Raw genomic sequence first — 23,246 nt, 5'->3', positions numbered from 1 at the left:
TTTCAAAGACTACATGTCTATCAAAGGCATCAAACCTGAGATGTTTTTAAGGATCTTTCCTTCATCTCTCGACACCATTCCTAAACAATGGTTCTACTCTTTGGAGCACAAGAAGATTGCCACCTGGGATGATGTTGCAATTGAGTTCGCTAAATAATACACGGATAATGCTGACACTAATGGAAAAAACCCCTATTGCGTCAGTTGTAAATGGCCTTTTGCGTCGGTTTTGACCTGACGTATATCGAGGGGTCGTATTTGATATGCGTCAGTTTTAAAATTGACGCAAATGCTTAACAATTGCGTCAGTTGTGCTTTCAAAACCGACGTAAATGCTTAACAATTGCGTCATTTCTTGATAAAAAACAGACGCAAATGGGCAAACAACTGACGCAAATGATTCAGCATTTGCGTCTGTTATTTGGGAAATCGATGCTTTTGCTTTTGTCTTTTGCGTCAGTTGTTCTCGTAACTGATATTATTGCCTTTTGGTTTTAGAGCCAATCTGGTTACCTTTTTGCGTCTGTTATTTGAAAAACCGATACAATTGCTTTTTACTTTCTGCGTCATTTATTGTAAAAATTGACGCAATATATTAATATTTTTTTTAAAAAAAATATAAAAAAATGCTACCAAAATTTGGGCAGCACCTCCCCATAAAATTGATAGTCAAAATGTCAACAATTTAAAACCTGCAATAAGATGTCCAACCAAAAGACATTACATTTCAATTCAACCAACGTTGTTCCAAGATACAATCCAACCAACAACGTGCCAAAATACAATCCAACCAACGCCGTTTCAAAATACAATAATCCAACCTAACAACGTTTCAAACCAACAACGTTCCAAAATACAATCCAATGCATAAATAACCAACGAAAGTCATAGTTACTAAGGTAATCTATACTAAATGTATGTTATCTAAACATTTATTCGCCCAAACTTCTCTAGCCACATTCATATCCATCATTGACATGGGTGAAGTTGCAATATTCTGCATTTTCAATATCAGTATTAGATAGTAATAAATGTAAATGAAGAAAGAAATTGACAATGAAAAGTTAAAAGTAAGAATCAATTACCTGTTCAAATTGTATCTCCGAAACTTTACAATAGTAGAAGGTTATGTCATACATCCATTTCATAACATAATAACCACACTCATAATCCTCAGGTTGTTGTGGACACTAAAGTTTAAAAAAAATGCAATTAATAATAAGTATTAGTTGATACATAATAAGAATTTCATTATACCCGACTCATAATAAGAAGCGATAATGTGGGAGAGCTGACATAGACTGTTAAGGTGGCAGAGAGCATATTACAACAACATAATATAATGCAACTTGGATGTTAAGACCATATAATAACTATGTTCCTTCGACACTTTACTTTGAGTGTGTCTCAAATGTCCGACACTCTTGATCTTACGACATTCTGACACTTGACTGCTTGGTCCAAAAAATGTGTCTGCTACCTAAACTCGCCACTGTGTCAGGTCGGGCTAGGTGTGGCTGAGTTACGACTTACTACAGTGTATTCCATGTTTCTAAACTATAGCTCATTCTTCAAATTTGGTTAAATAAGAACCGAGTTTTGGTACCACTCCGGGCATCCAACATGTACAGAACATAAAAACTTGTACTGCGATTCGGTAGCATTCGAGTGTCATCTTGACCAGACCACAATAAATATACAAGATGAGATCGAGTAGTACAACTCCAACAACCAATTTCATCAACCAAAACAAACCCAGAGTCAAAATAGACGGTTAAGTTTATGAAGACATAATCCTACCTAAATTATCAATTGGGTAAGAGAGGGAGGGAGATAAAGGGATGAAGGGGGTTGCCGGAGGGAGATAAAGGGAAGGGAGTTCAGAAAAATCAATTGGGTAAGAGAGAAAAAAATTGACAAGGGTATAATTATTACGTACCCGGATCTCTTTGATATATACTTTAGTACTTTTATTATTATAGTTGCGTCGTCCTCCATAAGCACAATATAGTACCCAAGCAACTTCAAGAACCTTTTTTATGTCCATCTTCTTAGGATCCCTTTTTCGCGAGTCCAAAATATACATTGTGTTCAATCCCACGCAAACGACAACCAACATCCAATGATTACTGTGATTAAAATATGACAAAATCATTACATATCAAGAATTAGAACTTATCTGCATATGACAAAACTAAACTTACATTTCAATTTCAAAATCTGATGATGACGGTAAAAAAAATTAGGCACTAAACTATAGCAGCTTAAGTAGCTTTTAATTTTTAATGGGGTGAAACAAAATGAGAAGCTTGGTTGGTTCAGTTTGGCCCTAGAAGAAGAGGCCGACTTCACATCTTCTCAAAAAATAAGTTTGGCTTTCTTTTTTCCATGAGTTTTTAAAAAAGCAAGAGCCGTTGTACAGCTACAGTTAGAGTATAGTACAACTAACTAAGTACAACTAACTAACTCCAATTACGACTTTAATACTTACCCTTCATGAAATGCTCCCATGATATACTTCTTATCTTTTTGAATTTTCATTGCATGGGCAATATACGCTTCACATTGTTTTGAATTATGCATATACTCCACAAGTTTCACGGGGCACAAGTATGCAACTAATTTAGTAGTTTCGATTGTAGTTGCACACTGGTACAAGAAACTACAATTTTCATCATAAAACCGTGAGGAAATTAGTAATCAAACTATTAGTGAACAAAAGACCAATAAATGAAATAGGTTCATATATACATACCTTTCCCAAGCGAGAAGCATAACAACATTTAGCCATAAATATCGGAACATTTGCCTAATTTCAACGACGGTCAAATAGCATTCAATATCATTATTATTCTCTTGGTAATTAAATGTTGAGCCATCAATCACAATTTTGATGCATGCAGTGGTCGACAAGGAGCACAACTTCTGTTCTATGATCTGACAGTGATAACTCAAGGCTTTCACTTCCTCTACACTAAGAGGAGCTCTCTCATCTTCTTCACCTCTGTGTTGTTTCCCCTTGTCCATTTCAACGGATGTTGCCTAATATAATATAAAAAAAGTATATAAAAGTGCTAAAATAATGGAATAAAATTTGTCAAAATAGCAAAAAGAAAAAAAAACGCAGAAGAGGGGGAGAGGCGAAGGGCAGCGTTTCTTAGCAAGAGTTTAACACAGTAGTAGCTTTCTCTTACAAGTCTACAATCATAGAGGTATCCAAAATGAACAAAACATGAAATCTGCATAAATAAAGGTGGATAATTATCTCTGTCTATCAATTTGACTTGCTAAGTTTACTCATAAACATTGAAATACAGAATTCAGAAGGGAAATTTATTTGTGAAGAGAAGTGAGTATTTGAACTTAACGGTGGTGCCGATTTTTAGCATGGGGCAAACGGTAATACCACAAGGTAAGCTTGAAAAAATTCAAAATTACTATCCTTAAGCGGGGGTGAGCACCCTTCCCCTAGCTCCGCCACTAGGGTTATTTAACACCAAAAATATAGGACATTGGGATTAGGAATACAGGGCAAAGAGTTGCAAGAGTACACAAGCAGTAATACTACAAGAATGAAATACAGGGCAAAGAGTTGCAAGAGTACACCAGCAGTAATACTACAAGAATTTCATTTAAACAAATAAACCAAACCCCATTGCCAGCCTTGTTTATACATGGAAATACATCTAATTATTTGTTTACCATTTCTATTCTTTGCTTTAATCAAAGGTAAACAAATGGTACGAGAGGTAATAGCTCTTATTCAATCAACAAAGTAGGGTCAGACAGTCGCAACAGCAGCACAAAACACTCACAAAAATGCACCATTAGAAGACAAATTTCATGGATTACAACACAATCTTCTAACACAGAACCTATAAAATAAATATAATTGAACTTAAGTACCTTCTTTTGAACCTTATTGCCGGATTCTTTAGTATCTTTCGACTTGGCTTTTCTCTTTCGAGTCTTTTCTCCTTTATCAGCCTAATAAAAATAATAATATTTGATAAGGGCAATGCGAGGTTTCTTATATGTACGACATTAGTCTAAATGCTATAGATTAAAAATCAAGTTACCTCATCTTCGCCTAACAAAATTAAGGTTTTCGGCCATTGCGCAAAACTCCCTTCCACTTCTCCAATCTTACTAAATCCATTCCATGGACATGAAAGTCGTGCGCCAGCTTTAATAACTTCATCGATGGACACTTGGGCGTTCTGCATGGTCAATGGTGTGTTGTGTACCTTTTTGCCTTCAACCCATGGTGAAACCATCCCATGAGCAGCAACCGTCACTTCTCCATCTTCAATGACAGCAAGTCGACATGGAACTCTCTCCTAAGACATTCTCATAATACAGTTAAAAGTCAAAAGATATGTATCAAAAGATAAGGTAAAATAACCAGACAGTTTGTCAGTTGGTTATTTTGTTTGAATATACAAAAATCTCATACTCAAGACCCTATTGAACCCCAGGTGCCGAAGACCTTGCTCGTGAAGTAAAGAGGCGTAAAACTATCATTTGTAGGCTGTTCACCACTTGTTGACACACTCGGATCATTTTCATTTATAGGAAAATGCTAATGTTCTAAGGGCTCAAAGATGATCAAAGACAAGGGTATACAGAAATGACATTCACAAACCTATCTAATCCTGAAACTTAATTTGATTCATATGTTTTGATCAAACTTGAACAAATTCTCATGTTACGGCAGCAATAGAGACAAAACAGCTAAAAGGGTATACCGAAACGACAAATTTTGACAAATTTCTAGGAATTTACTAACTCAAAACTAACTAATCAACCAATGATCATAACCACTTTAACCAAAAACAAAAATCAACAAAATTAAGTACTTAATAAAGGGATACTTACAAATTTGGAAAGCTTCATGTTTCATGAAAATGAAGGGAAGTGTGGTAATTTGTGTAAGACGGATATGCCCGTTTTAAACGAGAATTTGGGTTAGATAAACAAAGGAGGGAACTTCATAGTTTATACTGCCAATTTATCATATCGACTCCATTTGGTTCAATCAAGCCACCTCCAGACTTTAAAACTCAAGGTTACATAAAAGGTCTTATCTAAAAATAGTTTTTTATGACAACTTACCTTTAATTCGATGAATGGGTCACTATGATGAGTTGAATGGCAACTACTATGATCATGTTCATCAGGAGAATGATTCTTTGGCAAATCTTCCAAAGTAGCATCAGATATAAACACTTTCCCACCATTACTCAAAGCTTCGGCTATTTTCTTTTCCATCAGTTTATTCATTTGCTCCATAGCTTCACTCTTCGCCTTCTCAATAAGCAACTTGATGTCATCATCTGTATACCGCTTTCCACGATTATCGCAACTCGGTGGTTTTCCAAAATAAGTTTGGAGACCAACACAGCCGCCCACTCCTCTCGTTCTCCCTGTGTGCTCTGGTTTCCCTAATGCTTTCACCAACGCATCCTCAAATCTAGAAGGAACAAACTCCCCTTTTTCCTCTTTTTCCTTCCAAATCCCCTGTTATAAAGGAAAGATGGTACGATGAAATAATAATAAGCACACTAACATATTTACTGAATTGATAAGAAAAAATATTAATTTGTTTAGAATGAACTTACATATTCATTAATAACTTTTTGCAATTTCGTTGGAGGCTCAGCAGTAGTTGGCGGGGTATGTGCTTTGATCCAAGCATAACCCCGATCACTGAGACGTTCCACTACCGTTTTCTGTGTAAGAGCGGGATCTTTATTAGGTTGATTCTCTGCCTCTTTCGTAAGCTCTTCTACATACCATTTATCTTGCTTTCCTACATACCCAGCTCTTCCCAAATAATGTGGATGTACATTTTGCTTCTGAGCATTTTGAGCCTTTTTTCTCTTTTCCTATAAAAAAACGAATCCAAAATATGACCAAAATGTTATAACATAAGTAAATGAACATGGTAGCTGCTAAATAGGGGAATAAAGATAAGAGCAATGGAGGACATTCATAGAAATAATCTGTCATACAGTTAGCAAATAAATCCAATATACTCTATCAGGTCTGGAAGGCTTAGCATGATATTTTACTTCATCAAGTTTCTGATGGGAAAAAGAGACTAATAAAAAACTTAAACGGTTGGTAAATAACTAACTATATATCCTTCATCCTTGGACGGAGGAGACTAGTGTTAGAATGAAGAGAAACTTCAAGCAAAAAGAAAAAAAGTGACTTTGGTAAACACTTATAAACTCAGATAAACTCAGGGGCATCGGTTGAGAATTAGCATATCATTAAGTTAACAAAATATGACCAAAATTTATAACATAAGTAAATGAACATGGTAAGTGAAGGGTTATGGATTTATTGAATTTGAATCTGTGGAGGCAACAGAAAAGGAACTAAGACAGCTATTCAGCCCATTTGGTCAGGTGAGAATTTATATTTAGTTTAAGTTTCATATACCACAAAGATGGAATTTGTTCTTTTGAGCAAGTGTTGCCCGTTTTATTATGTAACAATTACTGCTAAACAAAAGTCATATCTCTGACATGGAAAATTGTGCTTGGTAAGTTCTAATCTGAGCATATTTGTTAGGTAGCTACTTGCTGCGAGTACACAACTGACAGTTATAGTTGTTGGTTTGCCAAACCAGAGGACTTGGGTTATGTTAATTTAGTCGATATTAGAAGCTAGCCGCTAACTAAACAAATCATTTGAATCCTGTAAAAACCTGACCTGAAAATCAGCAGTCATGCGCTGCTTAACAAACTCATCCCAATCCTCTTGCGTGAGTTGTTTGTACTTTCCAACTGGACTTTTAATAGCGACTTCTCCATCATCAGACTTTTCTTCTCCATCGTCAGACTTTTCTTCTCCATCGTCAGACTTTTCTTCTCCATCATCAGTCTTTTGTTTAGGGAAAATGTAGGTGCTTGTCATCCTCGTCTTCCAATCCTTAAATCTATTACGCACAACCCTCAGAATAAATTTCTTTTTGTCATCCTCAAGATTCCATGTTTTCTGGAAAAAAAAAGAAGGATAATGCTACTAATGTTCTAATATAAATTTTTTAAATCAAATAATCAAAATGTTAATCATATACTACCTTAGCACAACGCCACATTGTAGTTTTCTCGCCATTTGTTACATCTTTCCAGCTTTTAATGATCCTGATATTTCGCGCCAAATTTCCCATATCAGACCTAAATTTCTTCAACCACCGTCCATAAGGCTGACCAAGCTCATTAAAATCAATATACAGTTTCTCTTTTTTCTCATTTTTCTCATTTTTCCATTGGTCTTCTGCATTCTCCTGGTTACTAAGAATCTCTTCAAAAGTTTTTCCCGTTGACGGGCCCCTCGTCTTCTTTTTTGGACGGGAATCTTTATCTCCATTTTTACCCATATTGTGGACCTGAATCAAATTAGAAAAATATGAGTATGAATAAATGAAGAAAAATAACCTCATATATAAATAGGAGTAACATTGGAGGTTCAAATAACAGCCTAATAAAAAAATTCAAAAAATGAACATAAAGATAAACGGGTCATCAATTAGTAAAAGACGATGAATAACGAAAACTAATTCTCCAAAACATACAATTCATACCACTAACAGACTTACACTAAACTGATAATTCTTAAGTCTATTTCGTACATCTTGCTTAACTAAATGAACAAGGTTTTCTGGCCGTAGAAGCTACAATTTTCTTCTTACTAAGGTTCATGTACCGTTTCCTACATCACCAATTTATACAGTCTGCTTCTGCCAGAGACTCATTACACCAGTCAATTATCAATTTGCAGCATTGCCCACTGTATATACACTTAAAAAACAAGTGATTATGTGTTTCCTGCTGCATCCCACATAAGTATTAGAGGTTGGTTAATTCAGAATCATTTGAAAGTGAAACCTATAAGTTTGGACAGTCCAACCTCTGAGTAAGAAGCCTATTATGACCTCCCAAGTTCAGATGGATTTGAGGGAGATTATGTGGATTAAGATGTAAGTGAAACCTGAGCTTATAGATCAAATAACCTTCATACTCATCAGCCTATCCTGAATAAGAAGCCTATTATGACCTGCAAGCCAAGTGATAAATCCATGCTTTGGGACTACCCAAACATTAAGAGTCAAAGGATTATGTGTTTCCCTGCATCCCAGTAGTTCTGAGTTCCCAACAAAAATCTGAGTTCCCAGTAGTGAAACCTGAACTTGGGATGTTTTTGAGTTCCCAACAAAATTCTGCTAGACTATGCTTTCTAATTGCATGTTTTGGAGATTATGATATTAATGATAAGCTTACCTTTTCCCAAAAAAAAAAAAATATAATTAGCTATAATTACCTGATAACATTACTTCATATAAAAAATCTCAGTTCAAATAATTGTAGCGCAAATGACATAATGACATAATCGTCTACAAACTAGTTCAAAAATCAGCGAAGGATGTTATCTATTATTTGGAGTTATCAAACCATAATCCCTCGTCATGGTCATCTCGCACATAGACTTCGTCACGTAGTACTTGCACATTTTGGCAAGTGGTCGAAAAAGGAGAAAGTTCATCAACTTCATCTTACTCTTCTTCATCAACAACACCATCTACGCCAAGAATGCGTCTTTTACCATTACGAAAAAGTGACCATTTCTTGTCTAAAGGATCCTCAATATAGAAAATTTGCTTTCCTTGAGATGCTAGAATATAGATGTCGTCTTTGTGACCTAGAAAATTGAAATCTACTAAAGTGAAACCCATATCATCAACATTAACTCCCTTATCACAATCGGCCCACTTACAACGAAATAAGGGTACTGAAAAATCATGATAATCAAGCTCCCATATGTCTTCAATTACCCCATAATAAGGCTTTGTTATATCTACACGCTGTTTACCCTTTCCTACATATTCAACTGACGATGCCATAACTGTAAGGCCGCTATTTTGCATCGTACTTTTTGCATCCTGACGACTTGTGTAAAAGCATAACCCATTGATATCATACCCCTCATAAGATATGATAGTTAGCTTGGGACCATATGCTAACCATCTTAAGTTATCACTTAGGCCATGTGATCTGTTTGACAACTCTGTCATCACCTTTTCTTTAAACCAGTGTACAAATGTCCGATTGTGTTCACTTACCAACCAACCTTCACGTTTATGTAGATTTAGTCTTTTTATTAAGGCAAAATGATCAATTAAATATGGATGAACTTCGGTCATGTGTTGCAAAACATACATATGTGCCTTATCAAAACAAACACGGTCAACTGTAATAAACTTTTTTCCCAAAGTACCCTTCCCTTCAAGTCGTCCCTCATGCCTAGAGGTAGGGAGTCTGATAGATTGCACACTCGTCAAGTAATCTTGGCAAAATCCAAGTGTCTCAATAGCAATAGTTGCTTCAACAATGTTAGTCTCAGGTCGATATCGATTCTTCACACGCCTCTTATACGTCCCCATCTCTCGCTCCATAGCCCACATATTTCTGAGGAACACCGGGCCACAAAGTTTAATTTCTCTAACTAAATGAATGATTAAGTGAACCATAATGTCGAAAAAGCTGATGGGAAAGTACATTTCAAGTTCGCAAAGTGTCACAATAATATCAGCTTGTAGCTCATCTAAAGACTCCGGATCAATGTCCTTAACATTAATTGCACTAAAGAATCTGCAAAGCTTAATGATCACTTGTCTAACATGTTTAGGTAAAACAGACCGAATAGCCACAGGGAGGAGCTGTGTCAACAGGACATGACAATCATGAGATTTCAGTCCCACTAACTTCAAATCTTTTAGTGATACAAGACGGCTTATGTTAGAAGAATACCCATGTGGTACCTTCATACCCTTTATAGACTCACACAATGCCATCTTCTCCTTCCTCGATAAAGTTGTGCAAGTCGGGGGTAAGTAGGTACGTTTCCCCTTTTCAACTGGTTTTACCTCAAAACGCCCCCTAGCAACCATGTCATATCTAGCTTTGACCCCATCCTTGGTCTTATTAGGCATATTTAACAAAGTTCCAATGATACTATCAAACACATTCTTCTCTACGTGCATGACATCAATACAATGCCTAACTGACAAGTGCTCCCAATATGGTAGGTCCCAAAAGATGGACCTCTTTGTGTGGTACACCCCGTCCGGTGGAGGTCTGTACGGTTTTCTAAATTCTGTGGTGATGTTCATAACTCGTTTGTGATACTCTTTTCCACTCAAAAATAATGGAGCCGGTCGGTGCTCAGTTTTTCCATAGAATGCCTTCTTCCTCTTACGATATTGATGATTTTCTTCAAGAAATCGATGACTACCTGTGTATACATATTTCCCGCAATTCTCTAACCATTCAGATTCAGTGTCATCACCACATACGGGGCACCCCTTGTCAGTCTTCAGCCTATAACCAGAAAGGTTTCCATAAGCCGTAAAATCATTAATTGTACAATATAGCATAGCACGCATTTGAAAGTGTGAGCTGCTAGCTGCATCAAACACCCGCACACCAACATTCCATAACAATTTCAAGTCTTCTATTAGTGGCGCCAAATAAACGTCTATGTCATTACCAGGTTGTTTAGGACCCGATATTAGGAGTGTAAATAAAATGTATTTACTCTTTGTTGTAAGCCAAGGAGGCAGATTGTAAATTATTAGCATTACTGGCCAGCTGCTATGTTGGGTACTAAGAGTCCCAAAAGGATTAATTCCATCGGTACAAAGCCCTAATCTTAAATTCCTAGGCTCTCCACCAAAGTCAGGAAAGGTTCTATCAATTGTTCTCCGTTGGGGTGCATCGGCTACATGCCGTAGTTTACCATCTTTATTTCTCTCTTCGTGATGCCACACCATATATTCTGCATCTTTAGGATTTGCGAAAAACCGCATAAACCTTGGTATAATTGGCAAATACCATAAGGTCTTGATCGGGCTCCCTTTCTTCTTATCTCCTGCTTTGATCTTGTACCTCACTGCTTTACATCGTGGACACTCATCTAAGTCACTATAATCTTTCCAGAACAAAATGCAGTCATTTGGGCAGGCATGAATTTTTTTGTAAGTCGTAGCCAATGGACACAACACTTTCTTACATCGATAAGTATTAGCTGGAAGCTCATTACCTTTTGGCAACATTTCTGATAAAAGTTGCACTAAAGCGGTAAAACTCTTATCACTCCATCCATTCACCGCTTTCAAGGTATACAATTTCAACACAGCTGATAAACGGGTGAATTTGGAACCCGGATATAACGGTTTCTTAGAATCATCAACTAGCCTCTGGAAAATTTCCGGACATTCTATGAAATCTTTTTCTAAATCATCCATCATTCTATCAATATTCTCACCCTCTAAGTTGTTGTCCTTATCATGACTATCATCGTTATCATTGTCCACATTAATCGGAATGTTATTAAAATCCAAACCATGCATCTCAAATTCATCCACATTATCAAAATTGTTCCCTTGATTTACAGCGTTTGAGGTACCTTGCATGTCATTTTCTTTCTCTCCATGTCATATCCACACATGATAATCAGGTTTAAACCCCTTCGTTACCAAATGACGCCTCATTTCCTTTGCAGAGCTTACCTTTACCCGGTTCTTACATACGCTATACGGAAAATGAGATGCTCCTCATCCCCGTGTTGTTTTTGATGTGCAACAGCATGGCTGATAAATTCATCAACCCGTTGAAGAAAATAGAAATCTCGTTTTCCATACATCCAATTCCGATCCATACCCAGCATAACACACCACTAAAAATAGAATAAAAGCTTGGATTAGAATAATGGTTAGACAGCGTGGCGGACCAGGTTTTGGAATTTTTTTTTATAAATAAACACCGAGAAAAAGTATGTATATAATTTGCGTGAAACAATGAGAATTGATTGTAGTTGAGTGCAGTGGATAAAAATATGGGATTACAGTGGTGTGCATGCCAGGCCAGGCCAAGACTCCTTGGAAGCTTTTGAGTAGTTTTTAACTAACTATTCCACTCTTTTCCTCTTTCACTATTGTTTTTGGCGGTTCCCCTTTTATTTTTGTTCAACGGTTTTTATTTTCAAATTATTTTTTGAGTAATTGTTTTTGGTGCTACTCATTCATGGACGGGTTTTACTCTTTCATGGACATAAATGACTTTTTTTTGGTGCTACTCATTTTTTTTTGGTGCTGCTCATTTATGAATTTTTACGCAAAATCGTAATTAACAAGTGACGATATTAAAACTGAAATATTAACATCGAAACTGAAATTTTTATAGACACGGCCCTATGTCTCGGCCCGATTATTAAATTAGGGTAAAAATTAACATTAAGCATAATGGGGATCACTTCTTCTGGGGACTGTGATACCGTCGTTTTAGTATCAAAAATAATATTTATAAAACCAAATTACTAAAAGGTAGTAATAAGGGTCGATCCGCAGGGAGGCAATATATCTGTTTTAACAGTTCGTTTATTAATGTCACAAATTGGGTTGATTCGATTTTAAAGTCTGAACTACAGCAAGGTACGGGATGAGAGAAAAGCAAGGGAAAGGGATAGCTAGGACAATTGGTTCACCGTGATTAATTAGTCAAGTAATCTAAGTTTAAGGTCAAGCAAATAGATCTAAGGGGTAACGAACGTCACCTTTCGGTCCTTAATTCGCCCTAAAGCACAAATAGCTTAGCTTTCGCCCTCACTACCACGCCCTAATGTATCGCTACGAGTCTCACCCTTTCCAATCTTTCGATCTAGGTCGAGGTTTACTACGATTTATAATCTAATTGCGTCGACTCAGAAAGACTATAACAATTAATTGTAACGAAAACAACATGGATCATATGAGCATTATCATAATAGATCGATTACTAATCTAACATAATTACGGTTCCCCTAATATCCTAGCAAGAGAATTAGCAATGCATAATTAATGAATAAAGCATAAGGGAAGAATTAAAGGAATAGAATTACCGATTAAAGATTAAGAATAGAAGCAGAATTTAAGATCCGGAACAAAATATGGAAGAGGTGTCGAAACTGGAGAAGAGCTCCAGTCCCGTCTGATGTATCTCATGTGTTTGGCGTGCAAGCCTATTTTATAACAAAATAATGACTTGCTAAACCTAAATAACAAAACAGGCCAAGCCCGTCAAAGATTGTTGCTCGATCGAGCACTTAAGGCTCTCGATCGAGTGATATTCCTTAGCATTCCTCTCGATCGAGAACAATTCCTCTCGATCGAGGACTTCTCAACCAGAATTCCGCTTCGCGCACTGAACTTCAAACGGCTGCCATTTCTTCGTTAGTTGTCCGAATCAAGCGATTTTTATGGTGTTGGAAAGCTAAGAGGATAAGCTTTCATCTCCAATTCGAATCACCTATATCAGTTGTAGAACTCGAGATATGGCTCTTTGAATTAAGCACTCGTAATTTGGAGTTCTTGTTTTGCTCGCCTAGCTTCTTTACTTCCGCGCGCATCTCAAATCAATAGTTCCCAAGCTCCAATTCAACTCATCTCCTAAATGCATGCCTAGGGACATGTTTTAGGCTTGATTTACTCCTTTCCTCGCTCATACCGCAAATATGACAAGAGAACCCAAAGTAGACTATTCGGGGCATATTCGTAGCAAATTACTACTAAAATAGCATAGACATGTGTGCATAAATGGCCTATAAAGACTATGTAAAATGCACACATAAAACTTCCCCAAACCAAACCTTTGCTTGTCCTCAAGCAAGCTAAATGCAACTAACTAATGAGCTAAATGGAAAGGAACAAAAACTAGGACAAGCTAAAACCGTTTACTCAAACCGATTTAATGCAAAAGAGTCAACTACTAATAGCGCAATATCAAAGCAAACGAATTTATACATATCTCATAAATAGTTGAACTTTTGACCTTGCAAGACTTTCAAAATTGGACTCTCCCGGGTCACTCTCTCTCGATTAAGCACAAGGTAAGCATTATATGTAAGAGAGAAAGAAAATATTGCCGCTCACCTAGACTACGACCAACATGTTCATGTATGCTTAACTAGCAGGAATAATGATTCTAGCTACCGTACATACGCATAACCACCATCAAGGACTATTACATGCCGAACTATTGCAAGATATGGATATGTGAGGCTAAGTGGGAAAGAAGGGGCAAAACAAGTATGGAAATGTGGGGTAAAAAGCCAAGCTAGTACCTAACAAACCATTAGAAACTGCATCCCGTTCTTCTAACTCGAAAAATAAATCATTGCCTCTAATATTTAGGCAAATCCCAACACATAATCCAAAATGGACACCTCCAAATCATAACAATAAGCGTATGAGGTGTATATCATCTCAGCCAAATTATTAGATAAGAAGTAATTTTTATTAACTCTCTTTTTTTTCTTTTTCATTCATTCTTTTTTTTTCATTCATTTTTTTTTCCTTTTTGGTGGCTGACACAGGACGAACCCTCTCGATCGAGGAATGATGCCACTCGATCGAGAGGTTCCAACTCCAATCCACTCGATCGACCACATGGACTTGTTGATCGAGGACTTTTAGGACCATCAATGGCTCGATCGACCATATAAGCTCTCGATCGAGCACCAACTTCAGCGTACTCCAACATTTCTCATCAATACTCACTCCAACAGTACAAAACGAGCCATAAACTGTACAAATACAACAATTTCCTCTACTACTCTACCTAGCTCGGTACAATGGTAGGCTAAGTATGGGATGTAGTTAAGGGCAACTGGCAGATATGGCTTAATGTGGAGTTAATGGGGCAAAACGAGAAAGGGGAGATGCAATAGTTCTCAAAACATGCAATACCGACCACAAACCAATGCGTATAGGCAAAAAGCAATCAAAACTCATACACATGCAAAACATGAAATGATGGGAGTACTACTCTCATTCCTAAATTAACCAGTCATGAATGCCACCAGTTATAGGCTCTATATCTCAGAAATTATAAGTAGCTTGCCAAAATTTCAAGTCGAGTCTAATTGTTCAACATATTTTGAAAACGAAATTCGAGAAGATGCTTTGAAAATTACTAAAAGACGTGAGAAATTTGCAAGGCTTAAGCTAAAGCAATTCCAACATAGAAATGTTCCATTCCGACTCAACCTAAATGCAAAATTAAACATGATTTTTTTTTTGAATTTATGTGAAATTTTTAAGTTTTTATGGGTTAAATAATTTTTCGAAATTAAGTGCAATGCATACGGAAATGCAAGAAATATGAATGCAAAACGAATGCAAATGCAGACTCAAAAGGATGCATATACCCTCCCCAAACCAAAACAGACAATGTCCTCATTGTCTTCACAGCTAACCAACAGCAGCAAAAAGGGAGATGGGGTACGCAAACCTAATACATGTTCCTAAAATACAATAAATGAGATGGAAAAACAAGGGAAGGCGGTACTCACAGACGGCTTCCCAAACCAAAGATCAAACTAAGGGGACGAGTAGCCGCGTACTACTCGATAAAGCGCGCATGAGACAAAAGCACGCGAGAAAGAGGTGGCTACGGCAACAAAGCAGGGTCTCGTAGTCCTATTTGGTATTTTCTGGGCTAATATAAACAGATAGAAAATTAAGGGGGAGGGGGTGCACGAAATTGGGAAGTAACAAGAGGAGGAAATAAGGTGAAAAGAAATAAGAAAAGTCGAAAACTCCCCTATCTTCTCGATTGAGATGTTCTTTCTCCATAATCCTCTCGATCGAGTAACAAAGTTACTCGATCGAGCCTTCACTAAGGTCTGCTTCCTCGATCGACCAGAATGGCCTTTCGATCGAGGCTTTGACTTTCCAATTTCCCCTCGATCGAGTAGTAAACTACTCGACCAAATCCTTTATCAGCCACCTGCAAAACTAAACACAAAAATATATCCAAATACCAAATAAATGTTTCACGCAAAACATTGTCTTAGAAATGCCTACCAAAAACATAAATGGTTTTAAGTATATAATTTATTACAAATTGCACGGGGTTGCAAACCCGGCTTAACGAATAACGAAATACATCGCCCCTCCTCGAGGCTTTTGACTGAAATCAGTTATTTCAGCCATCGACAACTTCACTACCGTCCTCCATAGTATAGTAGCAGCAAGGCAGCGGCCTATCATAGCATCCATCACGACTCTATCAGCTCTTTGTCGTGCTTTCTTCCTAGGCGGGATAGAATCTTTCGATCCCTTTCCCGTCACAACTCGTTAGACTCGCATAAGAAGAAATATAGCGATTTTCCTCCAAATTGCTCCCGAGTCGGGCGGAGGCGTCAATTCAAAGGCGATATAAATTGACGGAAGGATGAAAAGTAGTCGTACTAATGTCAACAAAAGGAGTGATACTACCTTTCATTGAAGCGGTATGGTCTTCTTTCACCTTCTCATCGCCAATCTGGACAGAGTCGGATGCTAACTCAATGCTGCCCGAAGCTATTCTGCTCGATCGAGCAACTAAATCACTCGATCGAGACTCTTCTTCACCAAATCCACTCGATCGAGCAATGGTAACAGCTCGATCGACCAAATTTTCTGCTGGGATTTCCTTGTCAAATGTCGCAATAAAGTAATCGTCCTCGAAGTCCGAGTTGTACACATCAAAATCCGTCTCGAGTTTTACCTGAGCGACCTGGTGCGTAAGACTTTCAATTGAGGCATTCCTCGATTGTTCCATTTGTTGCGATTGAAGAGTGAGTGACGCTAATAGCGATTTCAACTCGTCAAACTCTTCGTTGTTGAGAGCAGGAGGGGTTGGTTGTTGCGGTGGTGAAAAAGAATAGGAGGGCTCTCGGAAGCCTTGTTGATATTATGGATGCGGTGGTGCATAACTGCGAGGTGGGGACGAAACATAGTGACTTTGTTTATACTGTCGATAAGCATAAACTTGGTCACGATCTGCAAGGCAGTGAACTGCATCGTGTCCCACAGTACCGCATCTCTCACAAAATACCTCCTGAAGCATCGCCATAGGACTTGTAGGACCTATCAAACAACACTAGCAAGAAAGATAAGAACTGTCTCAGGAAATAAAATTCCCGGAGACGAAGGGGAAATAAACAAAACAAAAAAAAAACAAATAGGGCAATTGCCTCCCCGACAACGGCGCCAAAATTTGATATCGTCGTTTTAGTATCAAAAATAATATTTATAAAACCAAATTACTAAAAGGTAGTAATAAGGGTCAATCCACAGGGAGGCAAGATATATGTTTTAACAGTTCGTTTATTAATGTCACAAATTGGGTTGATTCGATTTTAAAATCTAAACTACAGCAAGGTAAGGGATGAGAGAAAAGCAAGGGAAAGGGATAGCTAGGACAATCGGTTCACCGCGATTAATTAGTCTAGTAATCTAAGTTTAAGGTCAAGCAAATAGATCTAAGGGGTAACGAACGTCACCTTTCGGTCCTTAATTCGCCCTAAAGCACAAATAGCTTAGCTTTCGCCCTCACTACCACGCCCTAATGTATCGCTACGAGTCTCACCCTTTCCAATCTTTCGATCTAGGTCGAGGTTTACTACGATTTATAATCTAATTGCGTTGACTCAGAAAGACTATAACAATTAATTGTAACGAAAACAACATGGATCATATGAGCATTATCATAATAGATCGATTACTAATCTAACATAATTACGGTTCCCCTAATATCCTAGCAAGAGAATTAGCAATGCATAATTAATGAATAAAGCATAAGGGAAGAATTAAAGGAATAGAATTACCGATTAAAGATTAAGAATAGAAGCAGAATTTAAGATCCGGAACAAAATAAGGAAGAGGTGCCGAAACTGGAGAAGAGCTCCAGTCCTGTCTGATGTATCTCATGTGTTTGGCGTGCAAGCCTATTTTATAACAAAATAATGACTTGCTAAACCTAAATAACAAAACAGGCCAAGTCCGTCAAATATTGTTGCTCGATCGAGCACTTAAGGCTCTCGATCGAGTGATATTCCTTAACATTCCTCTCGATCGAGAACAATTCCTCTCGATCGAGGACTTCTCAGCGCGTAATTCCTGCTTCGCGCACTGAACTTCAAACGGCTGCCATTTCTTCGTTACTTGTCCGAATCAAGCGATTTTTATGGCGTTGGAAAGCTAAGAGGATAAGCTTTCATCTCCAATTCGAATCACCTGAATATCAGTTGTAGAACTCGAGATATGGCTCTTTGAATTAAGCACTCGTAATTTGGAGTTCTTGTTTTGCTCGCCTAGCTTCTTTACTTCCGCGCTCATCTCAAATCAATAGTTCCCAAGCTCCAATTCAACTCATCTCCTAAATGCATCCCTAGGGACATGTTTTAGGCTTGATTTACTCCTTTCTGGCTCATACCTTCAAATATGACAAGAGAACCCAAAGTAGACTATTCGAGGCATATTCGTAGCAAATTACTACTAAAATAGCATAGAAATGTGTGCATAAATGGCCTATAAAGACTATGTAAAATGCACACATCAGACTGTTTCTTATATGGCAGGCAGCAGGATATGGATTGTGTTCAAGAGTGCATATATTCCATTTTGGTTGCTCAAATGTCATGGTATTTATATGTTTAGAAAGCCTGAAATGTTAAAAAGCTTTGAGCTTTGGAATAGGACCAAAAGCTATTTTATTTTGAATGAAATGCCATTTCCAAATGAGCTACGCAAATCTGAAATGCTCCAACAGTTTCAGAATTTCAGTTCTGAATTCAACTCCTCATATCTAGAGTTCGACTTGATTAAAATTTAAGTTCTTTATATGGATAAAATCTTGAAGAAGTATACTTTCATATTTGGAATCAACATAAGTTAATGTGTAGATTTCTCAGAATTAAGCTTCAAAGACTGTCACGATTGAATGCAATTCAGTTTCTAAAATTGATCTATCAGTGTTCAAACTTGAATAGCTCAAAATCTACTGGATAATTTTGGATAATTCTTTTTGGAGGTGAAAGTTGACTTTCTTAGGTTTCATTTTAGCTATCATGAGTATTTTTAGCCAACCTGAGTTGGGAGATATGAATTTTTCAAATTACTGATGCTGCACAGGAAAACCGCAGAACTCTCATTCTGACCTGATCTTACTCAAAGTTCAATATCTAAAGTTCCAGGCCATATTTTCATATGATTCTTTTTTGAAATGAAAACTAACTCCTTTAGCTTTCATTTGGCACCCTTGAGGCATTTTGTTTCACCCTGAGAAGAAAGATAAGGCTCCTGCAAGAAGCCATAGTTGCTTTGAATCATATAAAGAAACATGTCACTAGTGACCTGATAACACTCAAAATTTCATATCTCATGTTCTAGGCCTTATTTTCAGGTGATTCTTTTTGGTCATAAAAGCTAACTCCTTTAGCTTTATTTTGGTACCTTCGAGGCATTTTATTTCATCTTGAGCAGAGAGTTATCAATGCTGCAAGAAAGGCCTGATTCCAGGATGCTATGAAGAAACTGTCAGCATTGTTCTTGTTCTATCAATAACTAATCTCCTTCCTTTTATGTAATTCGATCCTAGTCTCTAAATAAAGCTGTTAAGGGGTCATAGCAATCCTAATAAAGCCAGGAAACAAGCATCAAGGAAGCCAAACATAAGCCTCAAGGGACCTGATTTGTCTTGCCATTTCAGGAAAGAAACAAAACACTACTACAGATACAGGCTATAACAACGGTCAAAAACCGTTGTTATATAAAAAAGCGGACGTTGTTAAAGCGTCCGTTGTAGAAGGTTTTAACAACGGTTGGTTTACTTAAGGAAACCGTTGTTAAAACTATTAACCACGGTTTTATGTATAAAAACCCGTTGTGGAAAGTGTGACTCAATTTTGGGGGGAAAGTTATAACAACGGGTTGTAATATACAAAACCGTTGTTATAACTAAAGACAACGGGTTGTTTTAAAATAACCGTTGTTGTTTGTTCTTAAAAAATAAAAAATAAATAAATTAAATATTACTAGATGCATGCATAATTACGGCCTGTTAGAATTCCAATGCATGCATTATTACTGACATTCACTGTACATATGAACGGATAATATGGAATGAGAAGGGTTAGTAATAGGATTTGAAGCAGCATTATTGAGAGAGATGATGATGATTATGGCACAACTTCCTAACATATATATTAATTAAAAAGCAATTAACTCAACCCACACATTGCATAGTATAAATACATTGCATATCTCAACTAACATTTCCATTATCTCATATATTCATCTCCAAACTCTAACTGTTAAAACAAACTCTACTTAATCTTTCAAATCAAACTCAAAAACTCTAAGAAAATGAATGATTTCATCCTAAAGACTCTTACCATGATCGAGAACAACAACAACTTCATCCGCCGGTTCCTCCATATTGAGGAAAGTTTCAGGAGCTACCTTGCGGAAGCTCGATCCGCATCAAGCACGCCAAAGAAGATGGCTTGACGGAGCAAAGAGATTGCGATTGCAGCTATATGACGATATAGCAACTGCTGAACGGAACCTCCAAATAGCCAAGGAGGAGAGGATGGATACGATAGAGCACAATAAGATCCTCCATGAAAATATAAGAATTGCATTTTTACATATGTAATTTTTTTTTAATTTATGTATTTATAAATATATATATATATATATATATTAATTATGTTTATCTTACTTCTTCATCTTGCTTCTTCATTGTTTTAGTAACTAATTATGCGAACAATACTTAAACAAATAACATAATGGTCGATAAAAACACATATATGCAAAAGAAATAAATAGAAAAAGAGAATAATGACGATGACAAAGGATGGCGAGATTTACCTGATAAATACAGAACGTAATAGACGATGAAATCACAATGACGGCGAGAAGATAAAGCGACGATGAGAAAGAGAGAAATAGAGAAAGAGAGAAAGAGAGTGTGTATGTGTTTTGTGTTTGTTTGTCTGCTGTGTTTGTGTTTGTGTATTAAGGGTTGTGTTTTGTGGCTGCAGCAGACTTCTGTTTGTGTGGTTTATAGTATGGAAGGTATTGACAACGGTTATTAAACAACAACCGTTGTGAAATAAGTTTTAACAACGGTTGTAAAAAACACCCGTTGTTAAATATGTTTTAACAACGGGTTTCAAAAGTAACCGTTGTGATTACTTTTCACTAACTTTGCGCCAATTTTGCGCCAAATTATTAACAACGGTTCCGCATGTGTGACCCGTTGTTAAAAATAATAACAACGGTTTTTATAACTATACCCGTTGTAATTGATTTTAGTAAAATTCGCGCCATACATTCTACAACGTCTATTGTGATTTTCGTGAATAATCGTTGTTAAAGGGGCGTTGTAGTTGCCTAAATTTGTAGTAGTGAAAGTGCTACTAGCCCTACTCTTTTTTTGTGTGGACTGTAAAACCAGAGAGTACTAGCCCTACTCTTTTTTTACCTAGATATCAACAAAATTTGGGAAAACATCATAGTAAAAACGTTGGAGAAATTAAACTACTCAATATTTTCTTCCTAATGCCTACAACTGTCACATATTCAAAACACGATTAAGGATTTTGTACTCAAGTAATCAGTCTAACAGCTTGATGATGTCAATTAAGGATCCAATTCCAATTTATTTAAGCATGTAGATAATAATAGCTAGTTTTTACCACATAAAGAAGACAATCAATAATGATAAACTCAATGAACAACAAAATAAAAAGACAGTAAGACGAACAGTATAGCGAGCATACCCTAATACTGACGATCGAACAATTATCAACGATATAAACTTGAAAGAGGGCAGCACGATGTTGGTATTAAAGGGCAGCGAAGAAGGGTGGTGATGGCAGACCACGGCGGGGACAGCAGAAGCACGCGGCAATAAATTATTGAATCCCGACAGCACGGCAGAATCGCGTTGGTGGGGTGCGACAAGAGCGCGGCGGTGGTGGTACGATGACTGCACAACACGGTGGTGGTGGTGGGGGTTGAATATGTGAGGAAGATTAAGGGTTTGATGTAATTTGGGAATTAAGGTTTGAAACAATTGGAAAGGGTGATGATACGTAATAGGGAAGTATCGTGGGGTTTTTTTTTTTTAATTATCATTTGTATCTGTTTTTAAATAAACTGACGCAAAAACTTAAGGTCAAATAAGTCAGTTATATAAAATAACTGATGTATTTTCTCAAATACGTCAGTTTTTAATAAAACCGACGTATTTTATACGTCTGTTATTTATAAAAAGCGACGCAAAAAGCTGGATTATAGGGCCAAAACGTGTTCCCGCCAAAAGTAAGTGTTTTTTACGTCAGTTTTTTTACAACCGACGTAAATTGCTTGACGCAATAGGTATTTTTTCTACTAGCTAGTGTGAAATCCAAGTCAACATGCGTATTCTAGAGGTTCTTAACCCAAAATTAAAAAGAAGTCTCCACCGATTTCCTGAGTAGGTGGAGGAAGACTAGCACACAGTTAGTGGAACGTCCAGATGAAGCTACCCTTGTGGAGAAATTTGTGGATAATCTGAGACCCATTTATGCAAACCAGTTGAGGTACCAAAACATAAAGACCTTCAAAGATCTAACTGTACTAGGGACGAGAATTAAAGATGACATCCGTAAAGGACTCTTGTCCAAAACGGTAGGTCGTGGATATCAAGGCTCAACGAGTCGTTCCTATGGCTCTACTAGCAATACTGATGATGTTAACCTTCTCGAATCATCAAAGAAGAATAACCCACAAAGGAATTTCACAAACATTGGCGATATATACTCCAATGCTCTGAAAAGATTAATGAAACAGGGTAAGCTCCAACCCATAAGACCTACACCTGACCCAAAAAAGAATTCTAAGTTCTGGGACGAAAATGCATAATGCGAATATCACAGAGATAAGGGGCACGATACAGAGAAATGCTTCAAGCTAAAGCATGTCCTTCAGGACATGATCGAAGATCGTCGTTTACCAATGCCTCCCGGAGGTAAGCCTAACAATACTCAGAATCCTCTTGGAGTTCTGATGATTACAGATGAAGAATCCACCTTGGATTGTTCACACCTCATTTCTCCAGTCGAGGATGAGATTCACGCATTATAAGAAACGGGTCTTACCGTCAAAACTCGTCAAGCACCTTGCTTAGACGAACAGGCTGTTAGTCTTCTGTTTGGGGAGGACTGATTTGTTAGAGCTACATAGGACGAGATCATTACCATGATACTTCAAGGTGACCACTTCAACCCTACAGCGTTAATCACCAAAACCAGTTCGAATCAGCAGAAAGGATGGAGAAAGTCAATCAAGTGGGCGAACAACCAAGAAAAGCTCTTCAAATTCA

The 23,246-nt window shown here is 37.2% G+C and overlaps 3 protein-coding genes across 3 annotated transcripts; all 3 read right to left on the bottom strand.

Annotated features, from left to right (window-relative positions):
• Positions 1–1,262: 1,262 nt before the first annotated feature.
• LOC141629087 (uncharacterized) lies at positions 1,263–5,532 on the bottom strand. The gene is made up of 7 exons (XM_074442148.1): positions 5,116–5,532; positions 4,080–4,340; positions 3,907–3,987; positions 2,756–3,042; positions 2,492–2,662; positions 1,940–2,129; positions 1,263–1,301 (listed from the first exon to the last, which is right to left on the bottom strand). Exons 1-7 carry the CDS (start codon positions 5,290–5,292, stop codon positions 1,263–1,265), a joined length of 1,206 nt encoding a protein of 401 aa, XP_074298249.1. The 5' UTR covers positions 5,293–5,532.
• Positions 5,297–21,806, bottom strand: LOC141629086 (uncharacterized). The gene is made up of 6 exons (XM_074442147.1): positions 21,661–21,806; positions 7,094–7,402; positions 6,724–7,008; positions 5,622–5,888; positions 5,397–5,520; positions 5,297–5,307 (listed from the first exon to the last, which is right to left on the bottom strand). The coding sequence occupies exons 2-6, from the start codon at positions 7,391–7,393 to the stop codon at positions 5,297–5,299; spliced, it is 987 nt and encodes a 328-aa protein (XP_074298248.1). The 5' UTR covers positions 7,394–7,402; positions 21,661–21,806.
• Positions 8,567–11,485, bottom strand: LOC141629085 (uncharacterized). Its single transcript, XM_074442146.1, has one exon. The coding sequence runs from the start codon at positions 11,483–11,485 to the stop codon at positions 8,567–8,569; it is 2,919 nt and encodes a 972-aa protein (XP_074298247.1).
• Positions 21,807–23,246: the final 1,440 nt, after the last annotated feature.

Source organism: Silene latifolia, chromosome Y (assembly GCF_048544455.1).
Source record: "Silene latifolia isolate original U9 population chromosome Y, ASM4854445v1, whole genome shotgun sequence".
Taxonomy (NCBI): Eukaryota; Viridiplantae; Streptophyta; class Magnoliopsida; order Caryophyllales; family Caryophyllaceae; genus Silene; species Silene latifolia.
The sequence above is the reverse complement of the archived record's forward strand: the minus strand, read 5'-3'. Positions and strand labels throughout refer to the sequence as shown.